Source organism: Vulpes lagopus, chromosome 4, assembly GCF_018345385.1.
Source record: "Vulpes lagopus strain Blue_001 chromosome 4, ASM1834538v1, whole genome shotgun sequence".
NCBI classification, from domain to species: domain Eukaryota; kingdom Metazoa; phylum Chordata; class Mammalia; order Carnivora; family Canidae; genus Vulpes; species Vulpes lagopus.
In genome coordinates, this window is record NC_054827.1 from 78,083,789 (window position 1) to 78,099,839 (window position 16,051).

The following is a 16,051-nucleotide window of genomic DNA, read 5'->3' on the forward strand; positions in this document are numbered from 1 at the left end:
CCCTCCCCCAAACCCCATTCTCCCCACGTTCCTCCCTTTACTCGTGTTCATGCATGTTTTCTCTCCCTCTCAAATAAATAAATAAACAAACAAAATCTTTTAAAAAAATCTTCCATAACTTTAACTACATTTGAATCAGTGCCTTCAAATATCTATCTTTAATCCAGCCATTCACCCAGGCACTGACCTCTGTTGTCCAAGACTCCTCTCCAAACACCTCAATCTGTATTCACAACAGCTCACCGAAAACTCATCTCTTCATCATCCCATCCAGCCTCCCATATCTTCACTGGTGACATTAAGCTAAACGCTGCCACTGCAGCACTCCCTGACAGGTACAGTGTGGTTGAGACCAGTGAACCTCACCAACATGGTTGCAAACCCTCCACTCACTCTCCCTGTATCTACTGAGATTTAGCCCATCAGAGACATCCTGGATGCCAGTATCTTGGCATCTGAGACCAATCTAACACACACAGTACTCTACCTACCTCTGACACTAGTGTGCCAAATTCCTGGCCCCTCTCACTTACAAATGACTATACTCTCCCTGACACTCCTAGATCCATGCCCTTCTACCACATTCTATTTGATCAATCCCACAATCTGCTTTACATCCTTGTTGAAGTCAGAGGGAGAACTCCACATTAATATGTAGACTGGAACCACTACAATCCAGTGACCAACCACAGCTGTGCCCTCAGTGCCACTTGACAGTTTTTACTTGTCTTCCAAGTAATTGCTCTAGATGTCATCATTCTCAACATCCCTGCTCAATTCCCAAATCTTTCACTCTCAGCAGATGCTCCTGAATACTGCTTAAGATAATGTATACATAACACATACCAGCATAGTCACCAGCTTTAGAGTTTTCTAGGTTAAAACAACACAACACAACACAAAACAAAACAAAACAAAAACTAGTGTTGATCGCTCTTATTTTCTGTTTAATTTGTCACTGGATGATAATTCTTCCACTTAACGGTTTTCAAGTTACCATCCTCCCCAAGTCTGTGCCTCAATTTCAGTGCTCATCTTATCTGAACAATGATCTCCTATGCAGTCCTCCTATTCCTTGATTTATCACATTCTTAAACTTTTAACATTGCCTTCAACATGCTGCCTCTAAAATCCCAAGTCTGATTCTTTCACACACATATGAATCCTATTGTATGTTTAATCTTTAAAGGCTCATGATTTCCCCAAAGACACCACACTATTCTTGGCTGACTGCCATTGGATGTGCTGCTTCCTTTCCACAGACAACTTGGAAGGAAAGGTAAGTCTGTGGAGAGGAAACACATGGCAGTAAACATATTGATCCATTTATTTATTCTATTCACTCGTTATACTATAACCACTGAAAATCCACCACAAACCAGATACCATTCCAATCTTGAGAACATATTCGGCAACAAGGGAGAAAAGGTAACTCCTTCTGTGCATCTTACACTCTTGAATTCTCCCTATGCGGAGGGCACAAATATGGAAACCAACTTTCACAGCCGGGTGGATGGTTCGCATCTAAAATAACCTCAATATTCTAGTGATCTTGTACAAATATGGGAAAACAAAAGGAAAGGATTGGGATTATGGGGAATTATAAAGCTATGAACTATCTGGTTTCACTGAACAACACAGCTGAACACAGTTCAAGAGAGAAAAGAAAGGATATTTTTTAACCATACATACTGTAGCCTCATTGTAAACTTACTTGTAGTAAAGAAATGATCCATTTCAGAGGTTTCTGAAGACACTGGAGACATGTATTAAAGGCACTAAGTAGCCAAACTGCTAATCACTGCTCTGAGATAGACGCTTAGGACCAGTAGTGAGGATAGAGAAGGGGCCTCCAAAAAGGTTATGTAGAGCTTTTCTGATGAACACCATTAAGAAAAACCTGGGGCATCTGTGTGGCTCAGTGGTTGAGCATCTGCCTTAGGCTGGGACCATGAACCCGAAGAGTCCCACATCAGGCTCCCCGTGGGGAGATTGTTTTTCCCTCTGCTTATGTCTCTGCCTCTCTCTGTGTGTCTCTCGTGAATAAATAAAATCTTAAAAAAAGAAAACCTTGATCCTTAGGACTCACTCATCAGAGTTGAAAGAAGAGTACAGTGTAAAGGATGCTGGTTTTGTACCTTCATTTCAAGACCGACCCTGGCACTAACCTGGGATAAAAAAAGTCTAGGGGCACTTTATAGCCACAGGGCTGGAAGTGGAGATTTTGTTACAAAGCAAGTGGTTACAGTCTCTTCTGACCACAAGGCATGGTGGCCAGCAAGGAATGTGGACTCAGGCAGGCCTGGGATTGAGGCCTCACCATGACTAATGGTCCGACCCTTGACAAGCTGTGTAAGGTCTCTCAGTTTCTATGTCTGCAAACAGGAATAATAAAAGCCCTGCCTTGGACCAGATGCTAAAATGATCTTTTATAAGAATAAAATATGTAGGGGATCTCTGGGTGGCACAGCGGTTTGGCGCCTGCCTTTGGCCCAGGGCGCGATCTTGGAGAACCAGGATCGAATCCCACGTCAGGCTCCCGGTGCATGGAGCCTGCTTCTCCCTCTGCCTGTGTCTCTGCCTCTCTCTCTCTCTCTCTCTCTGTGACTATCATAAATAAAAAATAAAATAAAATGTTAAAAAAAATTTAAAAAAAAAGAATAAAATATGTATAATTTTTAGTAAGGATTATGCTGAAACATATAGTCCCCAATATGTTATACTATTCTACCTACATAAAAAAGGCAACTTCATATTGTTCAGTCTAATACAATGTCAAGACTAGAGCAGAGGTACAGTTAATATCAGCTCTTCTTTTATTCCTTGATTTCTCTTATAACCCTTTTATATCTGGATTGACTTATCTCTTTGAACTTCGTATGTCTTATGATCTAAGAACTAAAGTTAAAAGTTTTACATATCCGGGGATCCCTGGGTGGTGCAACGGTTTGGCGCCTGCCTTTGGCCCAGGGCGTGATCCTGGAGACCCGGGATCGAGTCCCACGTCGGGCTCCCGGTGCATGGAGCCTGCTTCTCCCTCTGCCTATGTCTCTGCCTCTCTCTCTCTGTGACTATCATAAATAAATAAAAATTAAAAAAAAAAAAAAGTTTTACATATCCGAATGTTATTTTAATTAACCTGTCAGAGTTCATAAAGGGCCCTATATAGATGATTTAAATTATTATTCCAGATTTTTAAAAAACAGTCTTCAAAATATCCCTGAATTTCAGTGTGACTTAATAAACACTGATGACAGCATTCATCAGCAAATAAATAATAAATGCTATAAAGATTTACACACTTTTATTTTTTTTAAGATTGTACTAATTTATTTGAGAGCAAGCAAGTATGAGAGAGAAAGCAAGTACAGTGGGGGAGGGGCAGAGGAAGAGGGAGAGGGAGAAGCAGACTCCCCACTGAGCAGAGACAGCTCCCAGGTTGGGGGAGCCTCATTCCCAGGACCCTGGGATCATGACCTGAGCTGAAGGCAGATGCTTAACCGACTGAGCCATCCAGGCGCCCCATATAAACACTCCTAATCAGATATGTCCCATTAAGTAATAGTAATTGCTTTCTTTTTAAAGATCTATTTACTTATTTTAGAAAGCGAGAGAGTGCGTGCTCATGCTTGGGGGTGAGAGGGGCATAAGGAGAGAATCTCAAGCAGACTACCTGCTGAGCCAGGAGCCCTCCTCCTGGAGGCAAGGCTCAATGTCAGGACTCATGAGATCACGACCTGAGCCAAAACTGAGTCAGTTGCTTAAGTGACTGAGCAACCCAGGTGCCCCTCAAAATCACTGCTTTTTAAATAACCTGTATTACTCTGTGAGAAGTGGAAGGACCACTCAATTTCTTAATTTCTAACCAATTTCTATTAGCCGTTTTTATGTTAACTCAAATAGAAATTAAAAATTTTTAAGTCTTTGTACTATAGTGACTCAATTTACCTTTGGAATGCAATTTAAAACACCATATCTTCTGAAGAATATTAACATAAAATTACAAAATTAATTATAAAATTGATAACACAATGAACATTTTATTTTTTCTTTTCCTCTTGTTTGCACTCTGTCATGAGACTCCAACCACAAAACAACTACTCAACAGGTCAACAACACAAGGAGAGCTGCTTCTAAATGGCTAAAACTGAACCATGACTCCACTGCAACAGCACATCAAAACATGTCTAAAATTTGGAGTCACCTTCCTTTTTCTCCTTAATAAAAGGATTTTTCCATACATAAAAGAATGTATTTTTTTATCATCATAAGAGTAAGCAATAGATATTTTTTTAATTCTTAAAAAAAATCCTTCAAAACAAGAGGAATGTACTATTGACAGTATAAGTTCATTTTTCTTGACATAGTTACTATGCTTTCTTCAAATAATTACTTCATTTGCCCGTTAGATACAATGCATTGGGAGCCTGGGTGGCTCAGTCGGTGGAGCATCTGACTCTTGGTTTGGCTCAGGTCCTGATCTCAGGGTCGTGGGTTCCAACCCTGCATGGGGCTCTGGCTCAGAGCAGAGTCTGCTCACTGCCTCCTCGCACCCCCCCCCCTCCAGCTCTTACATGAATAAATGAATGAGGAATGAATGAATGAATTATTATCTTTAAAGGGAAAAAGATACAATGCATTGACTGTTTAATCCATAGTTACAACATTTAAATGTCATTTTGCATTGCATAGTACTTCATACACCGTGAAGGAATACATATAAGGTATTATTATCAAAAAAACACTTACTTTTCACCAGGAGAGCCACAGGTAACATCAGTTAGCAGAGAAAAGGCAAAATTCTCAGTCACCTCAGTGAAGTGGCTGAATCCTCTGGTGTCTTTGCGCTTTGGGTTAATAAGAGCACAGAGAATCTCATAAAAAAGATTTCGATTTTCAATACTGAGCACTTGGCTTTTTCCTTCAACAGTTATCTAGAAAAAAAAATTCCAGTATGAAAAAATATCTTCAAAAATAAAACTGCTTTAATGATATGTATGGTACATGTTCCTTATTAAATTATTAAAATAAGCAAAATAAGGAGGAATCTAGGAAAAATTGGGATCAAAATTATATTTCAAATACACTTAAAAATACACTTGTACTTTAAAAAGCATAACCATTTATAAAGAAGAGTTGTGATCAGCAAAATATTTTTTATTTGATAACTAGAGAAAGCCCAAAATAGTTGCATGGTTCATTTATTTTTTTACTACAATAATTAACATCATGAATTAAAATTAATCTCACTTTTATATCTACCCCAAGAATTCTTTTTCTTTTGTTCAACAACCAAAGAAATAAGTACAAGAATATTTGCCAACAACGGAAGTAAGATTATTCTCGATTACCTGGCATTCCATGAACAGAATCCAGTACCTATCACCAAATTTCTAAAACATCAAATGAAAGACTCTTTTTCTAACTAAGAGTAGTCAGCAGCTCCTGGCACTCTTGCCTTTATCTGGAAGTATGAGCCCTTCTACCTTAAAGAACTAGGTTATTTGTTGTTTGAGGGACAAGGAGAGTAAGAGGAAAACAGCCTTCATGATTTATTTTGTTTTTCCTTGCCAGAGTGTCAAGGACCACATCTTTATCGTCTGACTAAGCATGGGTGTAAAGCCATTGATTTGTTATCCCACTATTCTTCTATACCTGAGAAGTCCCTATAAATCCTTCAAAATCCAAATTAGTCACCACTTGCTCTGTGATTTATACACTGTATCCCACCTGCCAATATACATAATCACTCTCTGTGTAACTTGCACATACCTTTATTAATGAATCTCTGACAGCACTGAAATGATTTGTTTGTTGCTACTACCAGGTAAGCTCATTGAGGAAGTTCCCTATGTTCCCCATATTATTTTTAAAGCTTTGTAATTTACACAGTGCCAAGGTGATAGCTGAACTCAAGATCTAAGTTTATAAGAATATCCATCGCAAAGAAAGTAAGGAGGAATGGAGAATAATCCACAAAGAAAAGATGACAAAAATACAAGTAAATGTATTTACTTACCTGGCAGCAAGACAAAGTAAAAATTTAACAAAATAAAAATTTAACAAATAAACATTACAATGAAGAAAGCAAACAGCCCACTGACTCCTGAAACAATCAACTGAATACATTAAATGGAAAAAAAAGCTCAGGAAATGCTCCCAGAATTCAGAAAAAATATAACAGATAAATAAAACAAATCTATAAGATACAACAAGCATATAAAAGAGCTGACAGAAGCAGAGAGAGAGAGAGAAAGAAAGAGAGAGAGAAAGCCACAGTGCCTTAATAAGCTAAAGAAATAGTCATGTCTAAAAATGCAGAGCTTGCTTTATACCCGAAAAAAGAAACACCACCAGATGCATCTGGGTGAGTTTTAAATATTATTTCAAGTGTTAAAAAAATTCTACCAGAAACTAGATAGGAAAGAAAAATTACTAACAGAAAGACAAAAATTCAGTTTGACATCAGACTTTTTTTGTAAATGAAATGCCAGAAGCCAATAAGAACATGTGCAGTTTTAAGAATTAAAGGTTGTCATCTAAGAATTCTAGAGCCATGCAAACTTTCATTCATATTCAAGGGCAACAGAAAATTCCCTTTAGTAAAGCACATAAAAAACACAACAAAAAGGCCATTTATATAACCCCCGGTTTGTCTGGGTGCTATTCTCAGCAAATTGTCCTAACTTCTCTAGTTTTCACAACAATCCTGATAGAGAGGTGCTGGTGTTACTTTGTTTCCAGGTAGGGAAAATGAGGCAGAAAGAGGCTAACTTGTCTGAGGGCATGAATATGGCGAATGGTCAAACCCAGGAGACATTTGTGGCAGCTGCCCTGCTCTGACTCAAAACATTAGCTGAGTCTCAATCGCTGTCAGTGTGATTATAAAATAAACCAAATGTAAAAAGTAATTCTTGAAAAAGAAGATCTATGATATAAAGAAGTATATGATGAAATATTCTGGCCGTAAAAGGCCATTTTACATAAACAACAATAAAAAGAACCCCCAGGGCAGCCCAGGTGGTTCAGCAATTTAGCGCCTCTGCCTTCATCCTGGAGACCTGGGATCGAGTCCCGCATCAGGCTCCCTGTATGGAGCCTGCTTCTCACTCTGTCTGTGTCTCTGCCTCTCTCTCTCTCTCTCTCTGTGTCTCAAATAAATAAAAAATTAAATTAAATTAAAAATTATCAAAGTTGACTTACAAAACTATAGAAAATCTGAATGAACCATGGGAAAAGGTTTTAAAACTGTCAGGAGAAAAAACAAAAAAGAACTTTGTTGGGGGAAGAGGGGTATCAAATTTTCACAGAACAAAGTATTCCTGTGCTCTTTTAATTGTTCCAGAACTCAAAATAAGAGGCAACACCCCCTGACTCATGTTTTACAAGCTTCAATGACCTGGAAACCAAATCCCAAAGAAATTAAAAATTTGCATATCAAACCCAGCGGTCTTAAAAGACCGATAATATTGTTAAAGCAACCAACAGCATTTTAAATGATTTTCATTGCACCATGCATAGTAGGAAAATGAAGGGATAGAATATTAGGTCACAGCAAAAATTTTCCAAAAGCCACAGCTAGATTTTATCCAGAAAATCTTTATAGTGAATCATTTAAAGCTGTTGTTCTTTTGGGTACAGTACTTGTTTCTTCTGTTCTGATGAGTATAACAACAATACCTAAGATTTATGAAGTTCTCCATATAAAGAAAGGCATAGCAGGGAACAGATTCTATTTTTAAAAAGTTAGAATCTGGGGAAAAATAAAAGTTACAAATATGAAACAATTTCACTCAAAATACAAGACCTTAGAGAATGAAGTTGAATCTAGTATTTGGAAGCTCTATTCTATACTCTTGATTTTGAGGGTATCTTAGAAGTCTATATGTATTAGGTACACATGGGATATCTGAAAGCTTGACAAAGTACAGAGGACTCTAAGCAAATATCAGATAAACAACCAATATTTGTTTGATACAAGTATATCCCAAATACTCCATGCAAACATTTGTCATTTGTGATATACTGAAAAATGTATTGTTTACCTGAAATTCCAGGTTAACAGGGCATCCTGTGTTTTAATGTTAAAATGTTAACCTTATTATATGTGATTATCTACATTTTCAGGCCTGTTTCATTACTGTCTTATTTGCATTATTATAAATGTCTAAAATATAATTTCTTTTTTGCATGTTAGGAACACACCAGGGCCCTCTTAATAGCTATTATTTTTTCCCAATTTTTGTTATTATAAGTAATGTTGAAATAAACATTCCGTTACACATGTATTTGTACAAATGCTTCCCACAACCATTAGTTGTCTTTTTTCTTACTTTCCCTCACCACCTAAGTTTTACTGAGATATAACTGACATATAACATTAGTTGTCTTTTGACTTTCCTTATGGTATATGCAGAGAGAAATTTTGTTTAAACTTTATATGGTCAAGTTTGATAAACTCTTTTCCTTTAAGGCTTCTGGGTTTTGTTTTATGCTTTAGAATTAACTTCTCCACTTCAAACTTATATATTACAAATGATTCATCCATGTTTTCTGCTAATACTTTTATGGTTTCATTTTTGCAATCTCTGATATGTCTGAGATTTATTTTGCAGTAGGGTTTAGGATACAGATCCAGCTCTGTTTTTCTTTTACATGGTTAAATCACCTGTATCAGTAACAGTTACAGAATAAGAATTTTTGATCCATTAATCTGAAATGTCACTTCTAGCATGTTTGAGATTTTCATATGTGCTTGCATTTATTTCTGCACTTTCTGTTCTACTCCTCTCATGTCAATATCTATGCCTAAGACAGCATCACCCCCTGTTTTAATCACTGTAAGATCATAATACATTTTTCATATTTAGTGTGGTGAGATCACTGCCGTTTTCTTCTTTTTCATAAAATTTCTGCCCATTCTCACATGTTTCTTTTTCCAGGTCAACAATGGTATCATTTTGTCCAGGTTAAAAAAACAAAACAAAACAAAATAACTTACTGCTATTTTGATAGGGAATTATAGGTTAATTTACAGAAAACTGTTGACTCTATGACATGGAGTCTTTCTGTTGTGGGACAAGGTATAGGTTTCGATTTATTCAAGTGTTTCATGTTGCTGAGTAGAATTTTTCAATTTTCTTTATATATTATTACATATAACATTATATAAAACATAAAATGTATAAAATGATTGAATAAGTCAGTTACTCAGTAATGACATACATATAAAAATTGAATTTGAGAAGACAATATGCCACAATATTAAAAAATATTTTAGTAACAATACATGATTTGAAAATAATCATGTTTGCTAATGGTTACTCAAAAAAATTTACATTTTTCCATAGGAGTTTCATTCATAATTCAGTTTCATTATTCATGACACTCAAAAAAACCAATTAAGAAGTACTACTTGACAATGCTAGTTAAAGAAATGTTGATTCTAGGGGGATCCCTGGGTGACTCTGTGGTTTAGCACCTGCCTTTGGCCCAAGGACATGATCCTGGAGACCCGGGATCGAGTCCCACATCGGGCTCCCTGCATGGAGCCTGCTTCTCCCTTTGCCTGTGTCTCTGCCTCTCTCTCTCTCTCTCTCTCTCTCTCTCTCTGTCTCACATGAATAAATAAATAAAATCTTAAAAAAGAAAAAAAAGAAATGTTGATTCTAGACCAATAATATGTAGCTCTCTTATATAACTCATTGAGGGGGAAAAAAGGAGCAGAATCTTTTTCTTCTCTAAATCATATGAATAAAGGTTATCTTTTCTAAAATGCTACTGTGTATTCTTTCCCTCTTCTTAGCCAAATCAACTTGTTACTGTCCTATGCCATTTCATCATGAGAAAATTTAACAATATTTCCCACAGTAAATTCTTTTTTTTTTTTTTTTTCCCACAGTAAATTCTTATCTCTAGAACTTTCTTTGCATGAAATAGCAGTCACTTCTCTCTGTTTTACAAGCTATTTGGCAAGGCTTCCTCTTCTTGCCTGTGTACTTTATAATTTTCTTTTCTACCCTTCAGGCATCGTATTTAAAAGACAGCATAAGAAGTAAAATAGGCATGATAATCTAAAAACCCATTGTTAGCATTTTAAGTATTTAAGGGTCACCATGTAAAAATACAGTATTTATAAATTCACATGTATGTATTCAATATTTTTCATTCTTATATATAAATATATTGATAAGAAATATCTTGAATAAGAAAGCCCCAAAGAAACCCCCATAAGAGTCTTTTCCTTTAATAATAATTCTTTTCAGATCTCTTCTTTTACTTACATTTTTAGGATTTTACATCTCCATTTCATTTCATCATTCACAGATGTGTAAATAAATAAATGGGTTAAAACTAAACCCAAGTTGATCTAAGTCCACACCAATCTGGTCATTCTTTATTTCTCCTTTTCTGAGGGAGTGTTCAGGGCCCAGGAGGAACAGGGAACAAGCAGAGGGTAACAGCTCCCGTTACGTGGAAGAACTATGTAACCTAGGCCAAGTCTCTCTTTTTATATACTCAAAAAACTGAGATGCAGCTTAAGAGAGACTCATCCAGTTTCTGGAGAATCAGAAAGAGCTTTTAGCTTCTGACATCTGATGCTCCTTTTCAGATGCTGGGTTGTCCTTACTGCTGCAGTAGAATACTGATCATTCTCCAAGTTTAAGACTGAAGTTTCTAGACACAGAGCAGTCACATCCATGAAAAGTAGTATCAGCTTGGTGAATTTCACTCTTATGTTCAGAAACTTAACCCTGCCATAATTTCATGACAACTGACATTATAACTGTTTTATTTTTAATTTATGAAATTTAACTAACCCGACTGCTAACGCTTGCAAGGGCTTCTTACCTTATCTATTAAATGCATCACGGCACTGAGCTGTTCTTCCGTGTTCTCCGTGGCCACTTTCAGGCTGATGCTGTGCAGTACTCTTTTAAGAATGTCACCATCCAGGGGCTGTTGTAACTGATCTGCAAGTCCCCAAAAGGACTGAGAATCCACATCAGAGACTAGAGTGATGTTAGCTGTCCCATACACTTGATCAATTCTGGCCCCACCTTTTGGGTCAAAAAGCACAATCTGGAAGCGTTTAGGAAATGGATTCAAAGACCCTGTCTCTGGTGTTAGGATGACATCCAACATGGTGTTTCTCTGGCCAGGTTCAAAGACCAAAGTCCCTTCAGTTCTCACAAAATCCTTCCCAGAAAGAGCTGGAGAGATGAGAGTACGGCCAATTGTTTCAGTGCTCCTCAACTCCTAGAAATTAAACACCACCACTGAAGTGAAACTGTAACACCTCTGATCTTGTCCTGAACAAACTCTTATTTCTTAAGCAAATCTTATTTCTCTTAAGCAAACTGATGGGCCATAACAACATTAATACTAAAACATGGGTTTTATACTTCTTCTAAGCTACTAAGATAAATTAGGGAGAAAAATATACATCATAGTGATGACGTTAGGAAAGACAGATGCCTTGCAGCATGCCGATGATGAGGATTAGGAAAGAAATGGCACTACTGCCTTGTGGAAGTTCTGGAATTGTGAACACACTTAAAAACTGTGCTTTAAACAACACATGCTGCACAACAGCAGTATGGAGGAAAGGGATATTTACATTTTCATTCTCACCTACAAATTTTGGGAAGATGGAGGAAGGAATTAAGGGAAGGAAGATGGGAGGCAGACAAAGGAGAAGAAACTGGTTTCCTGTTGGTCACACTTAAGATGTGAAAATACTCTAAAGATTAAGGTCCTGGCTGTATAGACTTGTGAATTTCTTCAAACCACGGTTATTAAACGTTTTTTTTTAAGATTTTATTATTAGAGAGAGAGAGAGTGCATAAGCAGGGGGATGGGCAAAAGGAGAAGCAGACTCTCAGCTGAGCAGGGAGCCAGACACAAGGGCTTGATCCCAGGACCCCAGGATCATGACCTGAGCTGAAGGCAGTCACTTAACTGACTGAGCCACCCAGGCGCCACTAAAAGATTTTTTTTAAGTGAAGCATGGGAACTTAATCAAGAAAGAACAAAAGAGATTGCCTGGGTGGTGCAATAGGTTGAGCATCCAACTCTTGGTTTCAACTCAGGTTGTGATCTCCCTGTGGTGGGATTGAGGCCCGCAACAGGCTCTCTGCCAAGCACGGAGTCTGCCGGGCACTCTGTCTCACTCCCCCTCTGCCTGTCCCAATGCTCGCCCGCTCTCTCTCTATCTCTCTCTCTCTCGAATAAATAAATAAATCTTAAAAAAAAGGAAAGAACAAAAGTAATGTATATTTATTTACTACTGAGCCAACAGATACTCAACTATGCCAGGTGGAATACTGTGGATGGAGAGGTGAACACCAGAATACCTGCATTCATGGCACCTATTTTTTTTTTAAGATTTTATTTATTCATTCATGAGAGACAGAGAGAGAGAGAGAGAGGCAGAGACACAGGCAGAGGGAGAAGCAGCCTCCATGCAGGGAGCCTGATGTGGGACTCAATCTCGGGACTCCAGGATCACACCCTGGTCCAAGGGCGGCGCTAAACTGCTGCGCCACCCGGGCTGCCCCATGGCCCCTATTCTAGCATACAGTACGAAAGTTATAGAATTAACAATGCAATTTTACATGAGGAGGAATTTTTGAAGAAAAATAAGACTACGTAAGGCAATACAGGGTGATGAGAAGGGTACAATTTTAATACTGCTGGTCATAGAAGCTCCTGATGTGATATTTGAGCAGAGACCTTAGTGACGGAAAGAGACCATATACACCTGGGGGCAAATATTCTAGGCAGAAGGCATAGCATTACAGAAGCCCTGAGATGGAACCATCTTAGAATGTCAGAGGAAGAACCAGAAGGCCAGTGTGATTAGAAGGATGAAAGATTAGAAGGATGAAAGATGTGATTAGAAGCTGACATCAGAGAGGTAGGCAGGGTCAGACCATATACATTATACAAAGGGTGGCAAGAAGACACTGGAGGATTCCTGCAGGAGAATGACACATTTTATCTTAGATTTTCATGAGTATTCTGGCTCTTGTGCTAGAGCAGGTGATGAGCATGGAGGCAGGGAGAAGAGATAGGACATTTCTCATTACTTCATGCAAACACAATGGTAGCTTGGAATAAGGCTGTATGAATGGAAGAGTGAGAAGTGCTCCAAATGGAAATATATTATGAATGTAGAGTCAGTAGGGCTTTCTGGTTAATTCCATGCTGGGTGGAGAGAAAGAGGAGAATAAGGATAGCTTTTTGCCCAAATGAATGATGGGAAACTGGGGGAAATACTGTTATGGGAGAAATCAAGAGTTTTTTAGTATACACAGCAAGCCTGAGATGCCTTTTAGACATTCAAATGAGGATATCAAGTATGAGCAATCAGATGTAAGTCCAGATCAGGGGTGGTAAAGAGGCTGGCAATAAAAACTGCAGTTCTCATTTTATATACAATATTTAAAGAAAACAGGTTTGGTGGTCTAGCCAGGGAATGAATCTTGGTGGACCCCAGTATGTATTGGTCAGGAAGACGAACACAGGCAACAGGAAGGAGCTGCCGTGAGGGAAGAGCTAAGAGTAGGAAAAAGTGGTGTTCCAGAAGCACAAAGGAGAAGGGCATGCTTCTGTAAGGAAAAAGTGACCATTTTTGGTTAAAAAAAAATGAAAAGCAGATGAAGCTAAGGGTTTTCGAGAGCATCTGCAGCACAGTGGTGGGAAAACCAAACCAAACCAAAAAATCTCCCTGAAGCAAACAACACAATAGCCTATTGACCTCAGAATGCATACGGTATCCACTGGCATACTATCTAACAGAAGAAGTAAGAGCTACAAACTTCAGCATGGGTATTGCTCAGAAATGTGATGAGCAAAAGCAGCACACCATAACACAATACAACCGGAAGAATCTCATTTGCATAGTTTCCTAAAGAGGTAAACCTATACAGCACATGGTAGGTGATAAAATCATAAATAAAAGCAAGGGAATAATTCAACATGAAATTCAGGATGGAAGTTACTGGCAAGAAGTGGAGAGGTTATCTTATAATAAAAAAGAAGAATGGTATCAGAGAAGTGTTCACCACGGCTAGTTCTATGAGTCCAGTAAAGCTGGATCTCTTTTTTTTTTTTTTTTTTTAAAGCTGGATCTCTTAAACTGGATGGTGGTCCTTTTATGACTATAAACTGCATATATACACTCTGTCCACTGTTTTCTGTTAGAATTTATTTCACAATTCAGATTTTTAAAGGAAAAGGAACAATTGAAATGTTCTTGTGTTCCAAAAATACATATTACAAAAGCAAACGAGGATTATGCAATTTAAAAGCAATGACAAGGGGCTCTTTGGTGGCTCATCCAGTTGGGCGTTTGCCTTCCATTCAGGTCATGATCTCAGGGTCCGGGATTGAGCCTCAGGTCAGGCTCCCTGTTCAGTGGGGGGCCTGCTCCTCCCTCTGCCTCTGCCCCTCCCCTGCTTATGCTTCCTCCCCTTCCCTTTCTCCCAAATAAATAAAATCTTTAAAAAAAATAAAAACTCAAAAAATAAAAGCAACGACAAAAATCAATCTAGTAATATATTTCGAAAAGAACAGGCAATGGGAGAAGAAGAAAAGTCTCTTGAACTTGTGCTATAGTACATGTATATATAAATAAAAGTATTTGGATATGGCTTTCAAAGATGGCTTAGCCATAGGCCTATTTAAAGATAACTGGAATCAGTGATATTTTCACTATCTCAAATCCTTATATCTTTTAATTTTATGTCATAAACACATAGATATAAGAGAACTTATATTAAGACTGTAGTATTTATGTACTGGGAACACTGATCTGCCAAAGGGTATGTATGTTACAGCTCCTGTGTTAAGTATATCATTGTAATTTATTTAAAGTACAATGAAAATTGATATCTTTGTAATAGAATAGTTAGTCCATAATTATTTTCTCATTCCCGCCATCTACTAGAAAAGAGAATTATAGGACTTTGTCTCTAGTAATATGTCCAGCATTCAGAGAGAAAAAAATGCAGTGGCAGTGAAGGAAAAGGAAAATAAAATGATACCAGAGAGGTGAGACTTTCATTAAATTTTTAAATTAATTTTTTAGATTTTGAGGTAATTATAGATTCACATCAGTAGTAAGACATAACAGAGAGTGCTCTCCTGCACCCTTTATTCAATATCGCTCCTTGGTAACATCTTATAGAACTATAATATATCATAACCAGGATATTGACATTGATAAAGTCAATATACAGAACACTTTTATCACCACAGGGATCCTTCATGTTGATTTTTAGAATGTTATAAAAATGCTATGACTTACATACTAGTGTTAGCATGTGTTTTTCAGGGAATCATTTATGACGAATCTAGAAAGAATGTAAGTGAATCTGACAGAAATACTGGCATTTTCAGATTCTTATTTTGGCAACTTCAATCTCACTCTCCTTTGAGTGCATGAACTAATTTATAATGTACCTCAGATCTCTTTATTACCTGTTCTTCATCTCCAGTCCCCCTTCTTCCACTCTACAAAGTAGTGAGCATATGACGATATACTTCACAGAAGAAGAATGAAGCACATGTTTTATACCATTTCTCTTCCTATCTTCAATGCTCAAGAGAAAAAATACTAAAATCCCCCCACTATGAATCAAGATACCTCTCTTCGTGTTCATACCACTTCAAGGCTATGTAGAATGGAGTTTATTTTTAGAGTCTCATATGATAGTTTTGTCTTCTTGTTTGCCAAGCTGTGGACTGTCACAAAGACCAGCGTTTCTGCCTGGCAAGCTTCCAGACAGCTCACTATCCACAGTTCTGGTTCTAATCTCTCATCCCTGACTATGTAATTGCTACAGAAACTGACTGCACATAAATTGTACTTGTTCTACATGACTGAGCTACCCAACAGTGACACAACCAAATACATATTATGTTGCAGCTTATAAATAAAACACAACAGAAACCACCTTTGAAACCTTAATGAGTCACCAGGTTTGGAATCTTGAAATGGGAAATGGCAGCATTGACCAGAATAGTGGTTTCCAAACTGGATTTC

At 37.6% G+C, this 16,051-nt stretch overlaps 1 protein-coding gene across 4 annotated transcripts in view; it reads right to left on the bottom strand.

Moving 5' to 3' along the window:
- ADGRV1 (adhesion G protein-coupled receptor V1) overlaps positions 1-16,051 on the bottom strand; it is a 530,856-nt gene that overhangs the window by 297,369 nt on the left and 217,436 nt on the right. For all 4 annotated transcript variants that reach the window (XM_041752702.1, XM_041752703.1, XM_041752704.1 and 1 more), the window contains 2 exons: positions 10,852-11,259; positions 4,750-4,934 (listed from right to left, as the gene is read on the bottom strand). In XM_041752702.1, the coding sequence (XP_041608636.1) occupies positions 4,750-4,934; positions 10,852-11,259 (593 nt within the window). The remainder of the gene's footprint in view (positions 1-4,749; positions 4,935-10,851; positions 11,260-16,051) is intronic.